Genomic DNA, 21,200 nt, shown 5'->3' with positions numbered 1-21,200 from the left:
TCTATTTTACACCTTCTTAGTGCTTCCAGTTTCGTCTTACAACTTTTCTCTTCCCACACTCCATTTTCGATTTCCCTATTCCTCTCCATATCGTGCCTCTCACTTTCATACAATCATAGAATGATACAGGACAGAAGGAGGCCAATCGGCCTATCGTGCCTGTGCCGGCTCTTTGAAAGACCTATACAATTAGTCCCACTCCCCGGATCTTTCCCCGTAGCACTGCAAATTTTTACCCTTCAAATAATTATCCAATTCCCTTTTGAAGGTTATTATTGAATCTGCTTCCGCCACCCGTTCAGACAGTGCATTCCAGACCATAACTCACTCATGTCGCCCTGGATCTTTTGCCAATTACCTTAAATCTGTGTCCTCTTGTTAACGATTCTCCTGCTACTGGAAACAGTTTCTCCTTATTTATTCTATCAAAACCCATCATGATTTTGAACACCTCGATCAAATCTCCCTTTAACATTCTCTACTCTAAGGAGAACAACCCCAGTTTCTGTAGTCTCTCCATGTAATTGCAGTCTTTCATCCCTGGCACCATTCTAGTAAATCTCCTCTGCACCCTCTCTCAGGCCTTGACATCCTTCCTAAAGTGTGATGCCCACAATACACCATCAGGGGCCTGACCAGTGTTTTGCACAGGTTCATCATAACTTCCTTGCTTTTGCACTAAATGCCTCTGTGTATAAAGCCAAGGACACCATATGCCTTTTTAACAGCCTTCTCAACTTCTCCTGCCACCGTAAAAGACACCCCCAAGTCTCTCTGTTCCTGCACCCCCTTTAAAATTGGACCATTTAGTTTATATTGTCTCTCCTCATTCTTCCAACCAAAGTGAATCACTTCACACTTCTCTGCGTTAAATTTCATCTGCCATGTGTCTGCCCATTTCAGCCTGTGTCCTGAATTCTGTTACCATCCACCTCACCGTTTACTACATATCTGAGTTTCATGTCATCTGCAAGCTTTGAAATTATGCCATGTATACCCAAATCCAGGTCCTATAAAAAGACAGTGTCCTATTACTGACCCCCTGGGGGGCATCACTGTATACTTCCCTCCAGTCTGAAAAACAACCATTCACCACTACTCTGCTTTCTGTCCCCGAGGCAATTTTGTATCCATGCTGCTACTGTCCCTTTAATCCCATAGGTCTAATTTTGCGAACAATTCTATTATGTGGTACTTTATCAAATGCCTTTTGAAAGTCCGTATACACAACATCAACTGCACTACCCTCATCAACCCTCTCCGTTACTTCATCAAAGAACTCAATCAAGTTAGTCAAACATGATTATCCTTTAACAAATCCGTGCTGACTGACATACCCTCCATTTTGTAATCCTTTATTTTTTTCCTTCTCATTAATCTTATTTTCTGTCGATCATTTCCTCTCCTCTCAATTTTCTATTTCCCTATTTCTCTCCTACTTTGCCATTCTCATTTTCTGCATACCAATTAGAATCATAGAATGGTTACAGCATGAAAGGAGGCCATTCAGCCCATTGAGTCCACGCCGGCTCTATGCACGAGCAATCCAGCGAGTCTCACTCCCCTGCCCCATCCCTGCAGCCCTGCATATTTTTTCGTTTCAAGTATTTATCCAGTTCCCTTTTAAAGGCCACGATTGAATTTGCCTCCAACACTCACTCGAGCAGTGCATTCCAGATCCCAACCACACGCTACATAAAAAAGTTTTTCCTCATATCACCATTGGTTCTTTTACGAATCACCTTAAATCTATTCCCTCTGGTTCTCTAACCTTTTTTTCATTCATTCATGGGATGTGGGCATCGCTGGCGAGACCGGCATTTATTGCCCATCCCTAATTGCCCTTGAGAAGGTGGTGGTGAGCTGCCTTCTTGAACCGCTGCAGTCCGTGTGGTGAAGGTTCTCCCACAGTGCTGTTAGGAAGGGAGTTCCAAGATTTTGACCCAGTGACGATGAAGGAACGGCGATATATTTCCAAGTCGGGATGGTGTGTGACTTGGAGGGGAACCTGCAGGTGGTATTGTTCCCATGTACCTGCTGCTCTTGTCCATCTAGGTGGTAGAGGTCGCAGGTTTGGGAGGTGCTGTCGAAGAAGCCTTGGCGAGTTGCTGCAGTGCATCCCGTGGACGGGACACACTGCAGCCACCGTGCGCCGCTGGTGAAGGGAATGAATGTTTAGGGTGGTGGATGGGGTGCCAATCAAGCGGGCTGCTTTGTCCTGGATGGTGTCGAGCTTCTTGAGTGTTGTTGGAGCTGCACTCATCCAGGCAAGTGGAGAGTATTCCATCACACTCCTGACTTGTGCCTTGTAGATGGTGGAAAGGCTTTGGGGAGTCACTTGCCGCAGCATACCCAGCCTCTGACATGCTCTTGTAGCCACAGTATTTATATGGCTGGTCCAGTTAAGTTTCTGGTCAATGGTGACCCCCAGGATGTTGATTGTGGGGGATTCGGCGATGGTAATGTCGTTGAATGTCAAGGGGAGGTGGTTCGACTCTCTATTGTTGGAGATGGTCATTGCCTGGCAGTTGTCTGCATCTTATCAGCCCAAACCTGGATGTTGTCCAGGTCTTGCTGCATGCGGACTCGGACTGCTTTATTATCTGAGGGGTTGCGTATAGAATTGAACACTGTGCAATCATCAGCGATCATCCCCATTTCTGACCTTATGATGGAGGGAAGGTCATTGATGAAGCAGCTGAAGATGGTTGGGCCGAGGACAATGCCTTGAGGAACTCCTGCAGCAATGTCCTGGGGCTGAGATGATCGGCCTCCAACAACCACTACCATCTTCCTTTGTGCTAGGTTTGACTCCAGCCACTGGAGAGTTTTCTCCCTGATTCCCATTGATTTCAATTTTACAAGGGCTCCTTGGTGCCACACTTGGTCAAATGCTGTCTTGATGTCAAGGGCAGTCACTCTCACCTCACCTCTGGAATTCAGCTCTTTTGTCCATGTTTGGACCAAGGCTGTAATGAGGTCTGGAGCCGAGTGGTACTGGCGGAACCCAAACTGAGCATCGGTGAGCAGGTTATTGGTGAGTAAGTGCCGCTTGATAGCACTGTCGATGATATCTTCCATCACTTTGCTGATGATTGAGAGGAGACTGATGGGGCGGTAATTGGCTGGATTGGATTTGTCCTGCTTTTTGTGGACAAGACATACCTGGGCAATTTTCCACATTGTCAGGTAGATGCCAGTGTCATAGCTGTACTGGACCAGCATGGCTAGAGGCGCAGCTAGTTCTGGAGCACAAGTCTTAAGCACTACAGCCGAGATGTTGTCGGGGCCCATAGCCTTTGCTGTATCCAGTGCCTCAGCCGTTTCTTGACATCACGTGGAGTGAAATGAATTGGCTGAAGACTGGCTTCTGTGATGATGGGGATATAAGGAGGCGGCCAAGATGGATCATCCACTCGGCACTTCTGGCTGAAGATGGTTGCAAACGCTTCAGCCTTGTCTTTTGCACTCACGTGCTGGACTCTGCCATCATTGAGGATGGGGATGTTCACAGAGCCTCCTCCTCCCTTTAGTTGTTTAATTGTCCACCACCATTCAGGACTGGATGTGGCAAGACTGCAGAGCTTTGATCTGATCCGTTGGTTGTGGAATCTCTTAGCTCTGTCTGTAGCATGTTGCTTCCGCTGTTTAGCATGCATGTAATCCTGAGTTGTAGCTTCACCAGGTTGGCACCTCATTTTTAGGTACACCTGGTGCGGCTCCTGGCATGCCCTTCTACACTTTTGTGTATGGCTGTCTCAGGATATGTGTAGACCCCCAGTATGCAAATACCAAGTGTCACTACATGCTGGTTTTCTGCCTGTCCAACACAGTGAGAAGGATTGGCCACGGTGGCCAAGCAGGTGCAGGACGTCCCGTTCAGCTGGACCGTCCCCTCTCCCACCTGCCCCAGGTGGAGAAGTTCCTGTGGAGGAACCCCTTCGATCACAAGGCCATCAGACAGTGGTCAACATAAAACGTTCTCAGAGTCCTGCAAGGAACTGAGAGGTGGACTCGATCGGTTTCTTCCCCGACCAGACGGTGGTGGAAACTGACCACAGGCACCAGGATGTAGCCTGGATGGTGGTTAGAAAGACCCTCCCAATGCGCTCCTTCCAACACGCACGCAACCTCAGTGTTACCGCGAGCTGCCCTCGAGGCTGTGCTGGTGATGAAACCGTCATCCACCTCCTGGTGGGCTTCCCCCTTGTGCAGAGGGTGTGGAGAGAGATGCGCTGGTATCTGTCCCGGTTCATCCCCAACAGTTCGGTAACACAGGACGCTGTGCTCTACGGACTGTTCCACAGGACAGATATCACTTGCGACTGGAAGTCCATCAACTCGGTGAAGGAGGCCCTTTGGTCCGCACGAAACATACTGGTCTTCCAGCTGAACTAGCTGTCCAAGACTGAGCGTTGCCGACTGGCACACTCCAAGGTCCAGGAGTACGTGCTGCGGGACGCACTGAGGCGAGGTGCAGCCAACGCAAAGGCTCTATGGGGAAAGGCCACCGTGTAAGGCCATCCGACCTTGTATTATTCACCATGAGTCATAAGAAATACTGTGTTTGAATTGTAATAATGAGATCGCTTTGTGTACTATCTATCTGTGGTGTTCTTGGTTTGAAATGTACTGTTTTGGAATTGTGATATTTACTTTGAAATGTGTGTACCTTTTAAATTCTAATGAAATAAAGTATATTTTGAAAATTTAAAAAATGCAAACCATAACAATGACCCAGGGTTATTTGGTGCACTATACTGTTCTGGTTCTGGCAGTGCCCAGTGTGTGCTTGTACCACTATCTGTAACGAGAACAGAAGGTACATTTATGAGTACATTAGTACACCTTGCTACTTTACAATTGCCTTTGAAAGTAACGATGTGGAACACTGAAGACCATCATGTTCAGTTCTCACCAGATCTGAAGACAGGATCATATTGGAACATATGAGCTGCCATGTGCCCTCCTCCCACATCAAAAGGAATGTCTTTGACTGTCTCGAACATCTTCTGCTGGTTGTCAGGGATTTCACTGTATTGCTCTCCCCACCAGTACCACTGTAAGCCCTGTTGTTGCAGACCACCTTATTGTCCAAAAGTGACCTGAGCAGACAATATTGGCTGTGGTCATTCTGCACTCATCATGTGATGCTGCATTAGCTTCCATGTACTGTCATGGCTGCATGATGCAAATGTTAGAGACCCATTTCTTTAAATAAAAAGCACCAGCACCATTGTGAAATCTTTTACATAATTATATTAGTGTCAATACAGTGCTAAGTATGACTACTACGGACTGATTTTAAAAATGCACGTTCTCAGTGGGGAATCTCACCCACTAGAAGTTCATATTGGGACATCGTGGGGCACTGTCCACACTTTTCCATCCATTAAAATTTGCTCGCTGGGAGTTCACATCTAGTGAAATCGGGTGATTGAACAGCTTGTTAACGACTTGGGCAATTTCAAAATGAGCCTCAGTGCCGGCATGTGTTGATTGGACAGTTATGGCAGGACACGATAATTGAATTTGTGAGGCACGAAACTGACTGGAGGAAACCCAGGTGAAGCCTCCAGTTTGACAGACAGGTGCTCCTCACGAACAGAGATAAGTGAACTTTGATACTGATTTGTAAAGGAGGAAAATATGGTCATTTGTGTTTGACAGTAAAGAAAGTTCCTGGATGCCAATTTGCCATCTTCACAATTCACTGCCACAGTTCTGAAGACTCTCGAGTGGTTGGAGTCATACCGAGCATAAAGGAAGATGGTAGTGGTTGTTGGAGGCCAATCAGCTCAGCCCCAGGACATTGCTGCAGCAGTTCCTCAGGGCAGTATCCTAGGCCCAACCATCATCAGCTGCTTCACCAATGACCTTCCCTCCATCATAAGGTCAGAAATGGGGATGTTCGCTGATGATTGCACAGTGTTCAGTTCCATTCGTAACCCCTCAGATAATGAAGCAGTCCGAGCCCGCATGCAGAAAGACCTGGACAACATCCAGGCTTGGGCTGATATGTGGCAAGTGACACTCGCGCCAGACAAGTGCCAGGCAATGACCATCTCCAACAAGAGAGAATCTAACCACCTCCCCTTGACATTCAATGGCATTATCATTGTCAAATCCCCCACAATCAAGATCCTGGGGGTCACCATTGACCAGAAAGTTAACTGGACCAGCCACATAAATACTGTGACTGCAAGAGCAGGTCAGAGGCTGGGTATTCTGAGGCAAGTGACTCACCTCCTGACTCCCCAAAGCCTTTCCACCATCTACAAGGCACAAGTCAGGAGTGTGATGGAATACTCTCCACTTGCCTGGATGAGTGCAGCTCCAACAACACTCAAGAAGCTCGACACCATCGAGGACAAAGCAGCCCGCTTGATTGGCGCCCCATCCACCACCCTAAACATTCACTCCCTCCAGCACCAGCGCACAGTGGCTGCAGTGTGTACCATCCACAGGATGCACTGCAGCAACTCGCCAAAGCTTGTTCGCCAGCACCGACCAAACCCGCGACCTCTACCACCTAGAAGGACAAGGGCAGCAGGCACATGGGAACACCACCACCTGCATGTTCCCCTCCAAGTCACACACCATCCCGACTTGGAAATATATCGCCGTTCATTCTTTGTCGCTGGGTCAAAATCCCGGCTCTCCCTTCACCACAAGGACTGCAGCGGTTTAAGAAGGCGGCTCACCACCACCTTCTCAAGGGCAATTAGGGATGGGCAATAAATGCTGGCCTCGCCAGCGACGCCCACATCCCATGAACGAATAAAAAAAATGATGGAGGGATTGCAGCATAACCAGTGAAATTTTCACATATACTTTATTATATTCTGAATTTAATTCACTTCACCTCACAATGAGACCTAAAGTTTCAAATACGAAAGTGTAAGTACAGGTAAATAAAGCCTTAAAAAGGCCAATAGCACTTTGGGCTTTATAATTAGGGGCATTGAGCACAAGATTAAATAAGTAATTCTAAATTTGTACAAACTCTGTTTAGGCCACAGTTAGAGTATTGTGTGTAGTTTATAGAAAGGATGTTAAAGCCAGAGAGAACATACAGCATCGATTCACCAGGATGATGCCAGGGATGGGAAACTGTGGCTATGAGGAGAGGCTTGAGGGACAGGGATTGTTCCCACTGGAGCAGTGAAGGGCAAGAGGAGATTTAATAGACGTTTTTAAAATTATGAAGGGTTTTTATAGAGTGACTATTTCATCTGATTGGGGAGTCAGTGATGAGGGGGGTCATCAATTGAAAATTGTCACGAAGACAGTGAGAAGACAGGGTGGGGAATGTTCTTTGTATTGAGACAGAGACCATCGTATCTTTTAAGGGAAAATTTGGTACATATTTGGATGTGGAGATGCCGGTGATGGACTGGGGTTGACAATTGTAAACAATTTTACAACACCAAGTTATAGTCCAGCAATTTTATTTTAAATTCACAAGCTTTCGGAGGCTTCCTCCTTCGTCAGGTAAATGTTCGAACATTTACCTGACGAAGGAGGAAGCCTCCGAAAGCTTGTGAATTTAAAATAAAATTGCTGGACTATAACTTGGTGTTGTAAAATTGTTTACATATTTGGAGCAGAGGTAGATACAGGTCTATGGGGAAAGTGCTGGGCACTGGGGTTAATTTTGGGCTGTTCTAGCAGAGAGCCTGGCACAGACACAATGGACCAAACGGCCTTTTTTTGTGCGGTAAATATCTATGATTCTATGGTATGAATAACTACTAAAGCAATATAGTGCTGCTCTGGTAGTTAAAAAGAGAACCAGCAGAACGACAGCAAATGATGAAACCACAATATGGGCAATCAACATAAGAAAAATTGTGTGACTTGTAGCAATAACATGATAACAGAATTATAGGAAGGAGAAAAGATCTGAACGAACACAAAGAAAAGGAGAGAGCAACGGGGAAAAGGGTGGAATAAAAGGTGACGAGTTAGGGGTCAGAAGAGATTGTGGGGCCCGAGCACAAGTCAAAGATTAAAACAGAGGACGGAGTATACGATGGGGGAGTGGGAAAAAGGAGAAATGGGAACAGGAGAAAAATGTTTCTAAAGTGATATAAAAGTAACCGATTGAATAGTGGGAGAATTGAAAGAAGTTACATTAAAACTATAGTCAAAAATGGTAAATGAAAGGTAGAAGGGAAAATGACAAAGTGGAGAGAGGACGGGAGGAGATCAGGAGATTGCTGAATGCTGCACTTTCCATTCATTTCCTAAACTGTAAATGTAATAATGAGAGGGGGGAGTGTAGCGACGAGTAATTCAGGAGTCCAATCTGAAGCGTTGCAAGAATCTCCGAGGTCGTCGGAGAGAGGGAGGATCAAGTTCCTTTTTTAAAATAGTGATGAGTCAGAGCAAAGGAGGAAGAAACAGGTATAAAAGGGAGAGAGGGAACAGAGACATGCAGAAGTCGGGGACAGGAGAGAGAGAGAGTCAGACCAATATAGACATCTAATCATCTGGGAGTTAGGGACAGTGAAATACATTGAGATCAGGAAAAAAAGACAGCAACAGTCTGAGCACCAGGAGCAGCGAGTGAGGAGAACACTTACTGTTAGTTTTAGAGTAGCCCAGGCTGAACACTCGTGAGCTGAGATGAAGAGTCTCCTGTGTGTTTTGGTAATCAACATGTTCCTCACCTCCTTTCCCACTTCTGTCTTGTCGCAGACTTTCAAGAGCGGGGAATCAGGTGTCAAACTGTGCGACCGGGAGTTCATCAAAGCCGTGGTCTTTACTTGTGGAGCTTTACGCTGGAAGAGGCTTCTCGATAACCAAAACGGTGAGTATTTTTTTATTCGTTCATGGGATGTGGGCGTCGCTGGCGAGGCCGGCATTTATTGCCCATCCCTAATTTCCCTCGAGAAGGTGGTGGTGAGCCGCCTTCTTGAGCCGCTGCAGTCCGTGTGGTGACGGTTCTCCCACAGTGCTGTTAGGAAGGGAGTTCCATGATTTTGACCCAGCGACAATGAAGAAACTGCGATATATTTCCAAGTCGGGATGGTGTGTGACTTGGAGGGGAACGTGCAGGTGGTGTTGTTCCCATGTGCCTGCTGCTATTGTCCTTCTAGGTGGTCGAGGTCGTGGGTTTGGGAGGTGCTGTCGAAGAAGCCTTGGCGAGTTGTTGCAGTGCATCCTGTGGATGGTACACACTGCAGCCACAGTGCGCCGGTGGTGAAGGGAGTGAATGTTTGGGGTGGTGGATGGGGTGCCAATCAAGCGGGCTGCTTTATCTTCGATGGTGTTGAGCTTCTTGAGTGTTTTTGGAGCTGCACTCATCCAAGCAAGTGGAGAGTATTCCATCACACTCCTAACTTGTGCCTTGCAGATGGTGGAAAGGCTTTGTGGAATCAGGAGGTGAGTCACTCGCCGCAGAATACCCAGCCTCTGACCTGCTCTCGTAGCCACATTATCTATATGGCTGGTCCAGTTAAGTTTCTGGTCAATGGTGACCCCCAGGTTCTTGATGGTGGGGGATTCGGCGATGGTAATGCCGTTAAATGTCAAGGGGAGGTGGTTAGACTCTCTCTTGTTGGAGATGGTCATTGCCTGGCACTTATCTGGCGCGAATGTTACTTGCCACTTATAAGCCCATGCCTGGATGTTGTCCAGGTCTTGCTGCATGCGGGCTCGGACTGCTTCATTATTTGAGGGGTTACGAATGGAACTGAACGCTGTGCAATCATCAGCGAACATCCCCATTTCTGACCTTATGATGGAGGGAAGGTCATTGATGAAGCAGCTGAAGATGGTTGGGCCTAGGACACTGCCCTGAGGAACTGCTGCAGCAATGTCCTGGGGCTGAGATGATTGGCCACCAACAACCACTGCCATCTTCCTTTGTGCGAGGTATGACTCCAGCCACTGGAGAGTTTTCCCCCTGATTCCCATTGACTTCAATTTTACTAGGGCTCCTTGGTGCCACACTCGGTCAAATGCTGCCTTGATGTCAAACTCCATTTACTGTGTCCCTGTCCAAAAAACAATCCAAGTTAAGCGTTAGAAATCGAGAGGTTATAGTGTTATTGATGGAGGCTCTCACTGAGCCAGGGATATAGTGATCATATTAGGTTTATTGTAACTGGAATATCCATCTTCCTATTTATATGTAGAGGCTCACTCCGAAAAGTTCACCGGGAGCATGAAAACTGAATTTATATTAGAAAATGTTTATTTCAACTTTATTTGCGAGGAGCAGCCATTCTTTTCGACCTTGAGGGGAGAAACGTGTGTATTATAAGATTATTGTTAATATATGTTATGATGTAAAACGTCTGCGGACTGCAGTCAGCATCAGACAAGGGTGAGTAGAAATGTTGGAAATACAGAGCGGCTCAGTGATCATCTGAAGGACAAGTTAACGTGAGACTCGTTGTCAGAACCATTATTTTCAGGAGAGAACCGCTGTCTTTCGGATGCTGACTGACCTGATGTTCATTTCCAGGACTTTCTCTTCTTATTTTAGATTGTCCAGCATTGTCAATGACTCTTTTATCTGTAGCTCTGAGTGGGTAAAGTTGGGTGCAGTCACCTGGAGGAGGTCTCACCCAGCAGTTACTGTTTATTTGGAGCTAGACCATCGCCTGACTCTGTGATGAAGCAAGGCTTCCCATCATGGAGGAGATATCCTGGGTAAATGCTGGCATCACCACACGTCCTGATCATATTTTAATGGAATCTCACAGTGCTTTTAGGGCGCTATTTTTGTTTAGTGCGAACATCATTTATTTAAACACTTCACACTTTCCACCTCTTTTCTGATTAACTTTTTAGAATTACCGACCCTAATTATTGTTTAGAGATGTGACTATACTTCAGGTACTGCTCACAGACCAGCACCTGTAAAGTGTGATGCAGAACTGGAAGACTTGAATGATGCTGCATCTGACCCTCTGCCCAGTCAGTGCCCGCAGGCATGAAGATGCAGAATTCTGCTCGCTGACTGGTTGTACTTTTAATGTCAGCAGAGAAAAGGCTGATGAGAATGTTGATTCATTCCCAGTACTGCAAAGATTCAAATTTCAGTTTAAGAAGCCATAGAGTGCACTGCCTGAGAACTGGTCAAACTCAGCCTGACACGACACTGGAGTTATACTGCACCTGGTGTGAAGCCCAAGTGGTGTGAGACTACCTTCTGGAGATGGTCTCATATCTGTTGCCTTTGATATACTGCCTTGGATGGGGAACACAACTCCTGAGTTATACTTCCAGTTTCAGTGCGCTGTGTATCCAAAACCGCCTTGCATAGGTGTAAAGGTGGTACAATGACACAGTTAAAGGGACATCTGTCATTCTAAGCAGCAATCGGAAAGGAAGGTCAATAGCATAAAGATTTTAATTTAAAACAATATATATTTCCACTGACTTGTAAACCACTGATTTATTTCACGAACAATTCCCATTTGAAGCACTGGGGGTGGAGGGGGGGTGGGGGCGGTGGGTGGCAGGCCAGCAGAACATGTCTAAGATTAGGCTATTGGTAGAATACCTGAGTAGATGCATGACGAAGGAGGCCAACAGAATATAATCGACCTGACAAAATTCCAGCATGTCATCCTTGAATGTGGAGGATGGTGTCAGATGAGGCAATCGCTGGCCCATAGTGAGTATGACCTAGCAAATTTATTATTGGTAATTATCAGCATTTCACCGATATCAAACTGCACTGGGATGGCATCAGCTTATCGAAGTTATTTTCTGTTTTACCTTCTTTCCGGATCAGGATCCTGGAAATAAGGATAGAGATGAATGGTTTGAGAAATTGTTTTTGAAGGGGATGGCTAAGAAAAGACAACAAACTGGATTGGAAAACGATGAATCAAAACAAGGTTCTGGTATAGATTCAGAAGTCTGAAGTGCACGAACTGATTCCAGGACTAGTGGCCGAATCCCATTCTGCAAATAGCTATTAATAATAGTTTGACCGTGCGTAATGTATTGACAAAAGAGCAGAATTTCCAGCTGTCAAGCAGGGGAGAGAAACTCACAAATCAAAAATTACAAACATGTAATTCCTATCGGCAGGGTGGGGTGGGGGAGGGGGGCGGTGGGTGACGGGAGAAAAAGAGAGCAACAGTCCAAGAGTTAGAGAAAAACAAATCTGCCAATAGACAAAAATGTTTCCCTAAACACATCAGAATGGGTAAGTTCTCTCATGAGGTCGCTCCCCTCTAGAATTGGTGATCCACTGACTGGTGCTTTCATCAACTTTCTGTCACAACTGCAGTGCAGAACTGTTCAACTGATTGACCAGACATTGATTACCCACTCGGGATAGTTGTCAATTATTTCTCTGACTACGTATGCAACAATGTATACTTAAACAACTATATCCGCGCAGTCCGTATACAGTGGAGTACATTAAAGCAGAGGACTTTTGAGAGTCCAGAGGCTGGAACATTCCTCTGCCCGAGACAGAGGAGCGCAGGTGAAAGCCTCCTGCAGTCGGGACAGAGGGAAGGAAAATAAAAACAATTTCAATAACCTATTAGTGATGACAGGTGGAGTTTTATTTCTGTTCCAGATCCCTTCCAGACCTCATCTGATAAGGACTACTTCAAGGAGATGGACAATGACAGGAACCAGCAACTTGAACCATCTTTTGCAGAGCAAGTGTTCGACGATTACTACAACCAGTATGAGCAGATACCAGATGATTTCAGTGAGTACATCCGCCAGATTGAGGGAGGCAGCAATAAAGACCGGGCATTTGCATCGTCACTGATGCAACATCTACCCTGGGCCAGATCCTTCAGGAAGAAAAGGGAGGAATCGGCAGAAATGTTAAGAAGATGCTGCACTTCTGGCTGCACCAAAAAGGATATCAGCACCTTCTGCTGAAAACTGTACATCTCTATTTATAGAATATTCTACACACATGGACTCTGTTTAAGTAAGATTGTAAAATGTGTAGTCTATTAAACATCTCACAAAATGTGGAATAACGCAAACGTAATTTACATGTAATTCCCAGTATGGTTTATGGTCTATGTGACGGACTTGTGATAGTCATCCTGAAACTCTTACAACAAATAAAAAAAATTGCAGCTGTAAAGGTTTCAACTTTTCATTTCTTGTGAAAATTATTTTTTGTAAATAGTTTATTTTGTTTGTTAACAAATATTTTAGTCTATTTCCCAATGGTCTCCGCACACTATCACTCATCCCCATGAGTAACCTCTGGGGTGAGATTCAAAAAGCATCCAATCAAGGTGAATTTAGTATGTATTGATGATCACAGGTATAAGCTTTACCTTATATAAAACCATATTAGCTGGTATAATAAAATATATATGGTAATGACTTCCTCCTGATAGGCAACATTAAATAGGGGTAAATTTAAGATCATACACAATTTTCCAAATCCAATCCTTTACAACAACAACTTGCATTGAAATAGCACCTTTAACATAATAAAACAAACACAAGGCACTGTATTATTTATTAATTTAAAGGCATCATCACACCACTTGTGAAAAGGGTTTAATCTGATAACTGTTGCTTAGCCGCAGAGGTGCTCCGCTGTGCGACGAGCTCTTCAAAATATAAACTGAAAACATTCCTTTATTTTGTTCCGATGCATCAAATGATGTTGAACCCAGAAAAACTACTGCAACTAAACACAGAAACATAGAAAATAGGAGCAAGAGTAGGCCACTCGGCCCTGCGGGCCTGCTCTGCCATTCAAAATGATCATGACTGATCGTCTAACTTTGTACCCTGTTCCCGCTTTTTCCCCAGATCCCTTGATCCCTTTAGCATTAAGAAATATTTCTATCTCCTTCTTGAATACATCTAATGACTTGGCCTCCACTGCCTTCTGTGGTGGAGAATTCCACAGGTTCACCACCCTCTGAGTGAAGAAATTTCTCCTCATCTCGGTTCGAAATGGCATACCCCATATCCTGAGACTGTGACCTCTGGTTCTGGACTCCCCAGCCATCGGGAACATCCTCCCTGCATCTAGTCTGACTAGTCCTGTTAGAATTTTATATTTTTCGATGAGATCACCTCTCGTTCTTCTAAACTCGAGTGAATATAGGCCTAATCGTCCCAATCTCTCCTAATACGTCAGTCCTGCCATCCCAGGAATCAGTCTGGTAAACCTTCGTTGCACTCCCTCCATGGCAAGGACCAAAACTGCACACAATACTCCAGATGTGGTCTCACCAAGGCCCTGTATAACTGCAGTAAGACATCCCTGCTGCTGTACTCAAATCCTCTTGCAATGAAGGCCAACATACCATTCGCCTTCCCAACTGCTTGCTGCAACTGAATGCTCGCTTTCAGCGACTGGTGTACAAGGACATCCAGGTCTCGTTGCATCTCCCCTTTTCCCAATCTATCACCAGTCAGATAATAATCTGCCTTTCTGTTTTTACAACCAAAGTGGATAACCTCACATTTATCCTCATTATGCTGCATCTGCCATGTTCTTGCCCACTCACCCAACTTGTCTAAATCACATTGGAGCCTCTTTGCATCCTCCTCACAGCCCACATTCCACTCCAGCTTTGTGTCGTCTCCAACTTGGAAATGTTACATTTAGTTCCTTCATTCAAATCATTGATATATATTGTGAATAGATGGGGCCCAAGCACTGATCCCTGCGGTACCCCACTAGTCACAGCCTGCTCCCCGGAATAAGACCCGTTTATTCCTACTTTCTGTTTCCTGTCTGTCAACCATGCCAGTATATTCCCCCCAATCCCATGTGCTTTAATCTTGCACACTAACCTCTTGTGTCGGACCTTATCAAAAGCCTTCTGAAAATCCAAACAGAACACATCCACTGGTTCTCCCCTATCTATTCTACGAGTTACATCTTCAAAAAACTCCAGTATATTTGTTAAGCATGATTTCCCTTTCATAAACCCATGCTGACTTTGTCCAATCCTGTTAATGCCTTCCAAGTGTTCTGTTATCACATCATTTACAATAGACTCCAGCATTTGACCCACTACTGATGTGAGGCTAACTGGTCTGTAATTCCCTGTGTTTTCTCTCCCTCCTTTTTTAAATTGTGGGATTACATTTGCCACCCTCCAATCTTTCGGGACTGTTCCAGAGTCGAAAGAATTTTGGAAGGTGTCCACCAATGCATCCATTATTTCCAGGGTCACTTCCTTTAGTACTCCAGTAAAGGGAAATAAAATTATATAAACTGAAATCGGGTACGATCAGAAAAACCTATTCCACAGTCAAAAATCAAGGCTTAGTGCAAGCATGGTTGATATGGAGCAGCTTTGTGATAGGGCACTTAAACTTCCGATTCATACCCAGTGCCTTTCATGTAGTAAAACATCCCAAGGCGCTTCACATGCGATTTATCAAACAGAATTTGACACCGAGCCACATAAAGAGATATTAGGATAGGCGACCAAATGCTTGGTCAAAGAAGTAGGTTTAAAGGAGTGTCTTAAAGGAAGTGAGAGAGGTAGAGAGGCGGAGAGGTTTAGGGAGGGAATTGTAGAGCTTAGGGCCGAGGCAGCTGAAGGCAAGGCAGGCAATGGTGAGGCGACGGAAATGCAGGATGCCCAGGAGGCCAGAATTGGAGAAGCGAAGAGATCTCAGAGGGTTGTAGCGCTGGAGGAGATTACAGAGATAGGGAGGGGCGAGGCCATGGAGGGATTTGAACAAAAGGATGAGAATTTTAAAATCGAGGCATTGCCGGACCAGGAGTCAATGTAGGTCAGTGAGCACAGGGGTGATGGGTGAAAGGGACTTGGTGCGAGTTAGGATACAGGCAGCACAAATTTTGGATGAGCTGAAGTTTATGGAGGGTGGAAGATGGGAGGCCAGCCAAGAGATCATTGTAATAGTCGAGTCTGGAGGTAACAAAGGCATGGAAGAGGGTTTCAGCAGCCGATGGGCTGAGGCATGTGCGGAGATGAGCAATATTATGAAGGTGGACGTATGGGTCTTGGTGATGGAGAGGATATGGGGTTGGAAGCTCAGCTCAGGGTCAAATAGGATGCCGAGGTTGTGAACAGTCTTGTTCAGCCTCAGGCAGTGACCAGGGAGGGGGATGGTGTTTGGAATGGAGTTTCTGGCGGGTCCCGAAGACAATGACTTCGGTCTTCCCAATATTTAATTGGAGGAAATTTCTGCTCATCCAATACTGGATATTGGTCAAGCAGCATGACAAATCAGAAGCAATAGAGGGGTCAGTAGATGTGGTGATGAGGTAGACCTAGAAGTTGTCAGTGTACATGTGGAAACTGACATTGTGTTTTTGGATGATATCGCTGAGGGGCAGCATGCAGATGAGAATTAGGAGGGGGACAAGGATAGATCCTTAAGGTACTCCAGAAGTAGCATTGGCGGAAGAGAAGCCTTTGCAGGTTATTCTCTGGACAGACAGGAATGGAACCAAGTCACACCAAGCTGGACAAGAGAGGAGAGGCTTTGAAGGAGGATGGTGTGGTCATCCATGTCAAAGGACCCAGACAGGCCGAGAAAAGTGAGCAGGGATAATGCATCATGGGCACAGTCACGTTGTGACTTTGAGAAGGGCTGTTTCAGTGCTGTGGCAGGGGCAGAAACCTGATTGGAGAAGTTCAAACATGGAGTTGTAGGAACGATGGGGAAGGATTTGGGAGGTGATAACAGCAGGAGAACAGGCTGGTTTTTTAACTTTCTTTCCTGTCAGCTGTGCTGTGGTTCACTGATAGAGTTTTATTTCTGTTCTACAGCCCTTTCAAACCTCAGTCGATAAAAACAACTTCGAGGAGATGGCTAACATGAAGAAGTCTCAGATGCTTGAAGATGACAGGTTCCAGAAACAAGAGGCGTCTTTTGGAGAGCAACAATTTTACAGGGACGACAGTGAATATCAGCAGGTACCAGATGATTTTAATGAGTACATGTGCCAGATTGAGGGAGAATGGAGGATGAGTAGGACACTTGCATCACCACAAATGAAGCATCTCCCTTGGGCAAGGTCCCTCAGGAAGGAAAAGGAAGTGATAAAAGGAACAATGTTCGAATGCCGCAGTATCGGCTCACTGAGTTCAAGTCAGATTAAAACCATACAAACTTTACATCAATCTTTATAGAATATTCTATATCCATGGACTCAATATAATGACATTAGCGTGGTTATGTGGCTGAGCGGCCTGGATTAAGGTTCCATTCTCTGCGGGGGCATGGGTTTGAATCCCACTGCTATCAGAATTTATCACAGATATGATGGGCCGAATGGGCTCATTCTGACCTGTATCATACTATGAAATACAACAGTGTATAAAAACCTCAGTGATGTAGAATATCAATTTAAAATAATTTACACCAAGTTGTTGTTGTAAAAATAATTTACATTTAATCTCTATATTGACCTGTGTCAAGGACATGTCGTCTCCCTGACATTCTTAATATCAAAGTATATTATTTTGCATCTTTTAATTTTTCAGACTTTTTTTGCTCACAATCCATTTTATTATTTATTAACAAATTCCTGTCTATTTTTCAGCGTTTTTCATACACTATCAATCAGGCACCCTATATTTCTAAACAAGTTACTGCCACATGGTATTCCACTAAAACCTGGTCCATGGCTTTCTAGTTTTTGTTCAAATAGTTACAGTTTTCTTTTGAATATCGGTTCTCCAGGGTTCTGTCCTCTACTCACTATGTTCCTTCTCAATGTCAACAATCTCTTCCACTCAGCTACAAACTATTTATTCTTGCTGCTAATTCCACTCTACACTATCAACTTCCTTTAGATTGTGCACAAAACTTTCAGACCTCGAGGTACATCACCATATTTTGATCTCTTCCATGCTTTTTGATGGGGCAGTGACAATCCAATTTCTTTCTATTCTTCAAAGATACAATTTCTTCAGTTTCCTCACAAGTACAAACAATGCCATTTATCTTTGATTGCTTTACCTTAGTCTTTCTGTCTTCATCTATTGATATTCTTGACTTCAGTATCTTTTCTGATCTCAAGTGGAAAACCCAGGCATCTGCTGCATTACAAAAACTGCCCTTTAAAAGTCAGTTTCCATTTTTGTGCTGAACATTTGTCCCCTTAGCAAGCCTTAGAACTCTAAAAGCCCAAGTCCATTCAAAACATGACTATTGCTCTCATATCGGAGAGACCTCTTCTGATACCTCACTTCCACTGTGGGATGGGATATAAAAAAGTATATCATTCTGACAGCTAATCCTTTTCTGACCACTAGCCTTCAACCTTTTACGTTCCATTGGAATCTTTCTTACCTCTCACTATTTTATCAATGTTATCATGGTCGGTGCCTCATTCAGCTTTTCTCTCCTGTTTCTCCTATACTGCAAAAGGGCACCCACCACACCCGAACTCATCCCTGCATCCATACCAAGATGAAATCAAGAATTATCACACTATTTTCAATGCTAACTTACCTTCCAGAATACTGTATGTTAAATCTGAAGCTAAGTGTCACTCAAACATTTCCTGACCTACCTCATTGTCACTTCTGCTCTTTTCAACCTGGGTAGTGTCTGCCTCTATATTTTCAATCCTTCACCTGGATGGAAGGGAGAAAAAACCCTTAACGTACTCTGTGGTGAGATGTGGGTGGCCTCCGATTGGCACAGCCCTGGGAAACTTAGTGTATGCCAATGATGAAAGATTTAACAATACTATTAAATGAAATCATATTAGTGTACACCTACATGATGATTTCTTCATAACATACAAGATTAAGTGGAGAACACAATTAAGATCAGGCAGTTTTCCTCAAATCCAACTTAAATGTTGCTGCTATGCAGCACAATGTTTTTCAGTGAGTTAAAAGACAACCTCCACACCACAGTGGCATTATTCAGAGATGTGTTCCTTTATACAATTCTTTCGAATATAAAATGAAAAATTCTAAAATTCAATTTTAGTGCATAAATTATGTTGTGTAATTAGCAGAAAGGTTCCTTGAAAAGAAATAACATTTTATAAGTTGAGAACAGATGCTGCTTTTATACTGAAAAATCAAGGCACTTAAGCTCACTGGGGTATAGTTTCTGCAAGGGTTCCTCTTGATTGTCCACCATAAATTTGTTAGAAACTCCAGAGAAATGGTGTAAATAGCCATTTGCACCATTTCTCCAGGGTTTCTGATGATCTTCCGCTGAAGCTGGACTATTTACCCCCTGATCTCCTATTAGTATCAATGCCAATAAATCTTAATTTAACATGCTGTAGAATAAACATTAAAACATGGAAGGACCATAGGCCATTCAACCCATAGGCTCAACCCAACTTATTTGATCTCTTGAGGAAAGTGACCTACTCAAACATAGGTAAAACCCCAAGAAGATCAATCTCTGTATTCTTTTTATTTCTAAGGCAATCTTCTAAAACAGGACATCTAATGGTATAATCTACTTTATTTGACACTGAACAAATACGTTCCCCAAATGACAACGTCACAGGTCCACTGGTAAGGAACCAGTGTGTTTCACAGAGCAGTTAATCACGTACAGCAACGACTGGTAGTTATAGAGCACCTTTAAAGTAATAAAACGTCCCAAGGCATTTCACTGGAGCGTTATCAAACAAAATTTGACATCGAGCCACAGAAGGAGATATTAGGACAGGTGGTCAAAGAGATAGGTTTTAAGGAGCATCTTTAAGGAGGAGAGAAAGCTGGACATGCAGAGAAGTTTAGGGAGGGAATTCCAGATCTTGGGACCTAGGCAGCTGAAGGCACGGCTGCCAATGATGAAGCGATGAAAATCAGAGATGCGCAAATGGCCGTAATTGGAGGAGCGCAGAGATCTCAGAAGGTTGTAGGGCTGGAGAACGTTACAGCGATAGGGAGGGGCGAGACCATGGAGGGATTTGAAAACAAGGATGAGAATTTTAAAATCGAGGTTTTTCCGGAACAGGAGCCAATGTTGGCCAGTGAGCAAAGGGGTGATGGGTGAACGGGACTTGGTGCGAGTTAGTGGTGCAGCAGTGTTTTGGATGAGCCCATGTTTATGGAGGGTGCAAAATGGAAGGCCAGCCAGGAGTGCATTGGTATAGGCAAGTCTTGAGGTAACAAAGGCAACTCACATTGAAGTGCTACGTCTTCATGTTGGCATGAAAATGGAGAGATATCTTAATTCTACCCTATTTCCCCTGCTCATACCCTCCATTCAGTCTTCCTGGCCCCAGGTTCTGGAACTCTCTCCCAGGTTCAAAACTTCCCTGAAATCTACCTTGTCAACCATGCTTTCAGCTATTTCCTCTTATTTCCTTCCTATTTCTGCTTAGGACTGCCTCCCATCAGCACTTGGGACATTTGTTACTTTAAAGGCACTGTATAAATGTAAGTTGCTGTTGTCGGTGGAAAGAATTTGTTCTGCCAGCAGAAATTTTAGTGCTGTTTTGGGGTACGATACAGTGGAGAATACCAGACCAAATCATTCTCTAACCTTGTCGAAATTCCACTTTTCTTCCACAAACTGGAAGTCAACCCACTTTTAGATCCATGGCCATTATCCTAATTTTTCAGAAGATCACAACAATTTTTTAAAAACCTTTTCAACAATTGACCTTTATGTGACTCTGAAGAGTGTGACAAGTTAACTTGCTGATTGTTTTGCATTTAATATCACTGGTGATATTGGTACAACCAGAAACTGGGATTTTCTCAGACAGTGTTGTGAGAAAGCAAAGCTTATGGTGTTCACTTATAAAATTGAGAGGAAGTTAGTAATTTAAAGGCCCAACATGCTTCTTCCAGACGTACGTTTGCAAACAGTTCCATAAAATTATGTGGAAATCACAACATGGAAACAATCCATTCTGTTCAACCAGTCCGTCTTGGTGTATACTCCACATGAGCAGTGGTCCTAATCCCATGCACCCGCTCAGTTCTCATGTCCCTTTATTCCCTTTTCTAACCTATTCTCTAATGTTGACATGGTCGCTGCTTCAATCACTAACTCTGGTCGTGCATTACACAGCCTCACAACTCTGTGCCAAAAAAAATGGTTTCTCCTGCTCTGTCCTAAAAATCTCTAACATTTTAATCTAATATCTTTGCCTCCTTGTTCCAGACTCCCTCAATCACAATCTGTTTTCAATCTACAAGGTCCTATCTCTTCATAATTTTAAACACCTGCATCAAATCACACCTTAATCTACTCTGTTCTGATGAAATCAGCCCCGATTTTTCAAGTCTTTCTTCATGTTTATATTT

The 21,200-nt window shown here is 44.3% G+C and overlaps 1 protein-coding gene across 2 annotated transcripts; it reads left to right on the top strand.

The window, feature by feature from the left end:
* The first annotated feature begins 8,450 nt into the window (after positions 1-8,450).
* LOC137320605 (relaxin-3-like) lies at positions 8,451-12,873 on the top strand. Of its 2 annotated transcripts, none has more exons than XM_067982290.1 (2): positions 8,451-8,815; positions 12,557-12,873. In XM_067982290.1, the coding sequence occupies exons 1-2, from the start codon at positions 8,632-8,634 to the stop codon at positions 12,871-12,873; spliced, it is 501 nt and encodes a 166-aa protein (XP_067838391.1). In that variant the 5' UTR covers positions 8,451-8,631. The 2 variants fall into 2 exon arrangements, 1 of the variants encoding a protein (XP_067838391.1); XR_010962600.1 differs by lacking the exon at positions 8,451-8,815 and adding an exon at positions 11,518-11,635 and having other exon boundaries at positions 12,557-12,689.
* The last annotated feature ends 8,327 nt before the right edge of the window (positions 12,874-21,200 follow it).

This window comes from Heptranchias perlo, chromosome 4, assembly GCF_035084215.1.
Source record: "Heptranchias perlo isolate sHepPer1 chromosome 4, sHepPer1.hap1, whole genome shotgun sequence".
Lineage (NCBI taxonomy): Eukaryota > Metazoa > Chordata > Chondrichthyes > Hexanchiformes > Hexanchidae > Heptranchias > Heptranchias perlo.
The sequence above is the reverse complement of the archived record's forward strand: the minus strand, read 5'-3'. Positions and strand labels throughout refer to the sequence as shown.

Coding starts and splice junctions, on each gene's coding strand:
- LOC137320605 (XM_067982290.1), top strand. CDS start 8,632: ATGAAGAGTCTCCTGTGTGTTTTGGTAATCAACATGTTCCTCACCTCC. Junction 8,816..12,556: donor GCTTCTCGATAACCAAAACG/GTGAGTATTTTT, acceptor TTTCTGTTCCAG/ATCCCTTCCAGACCTCATCT.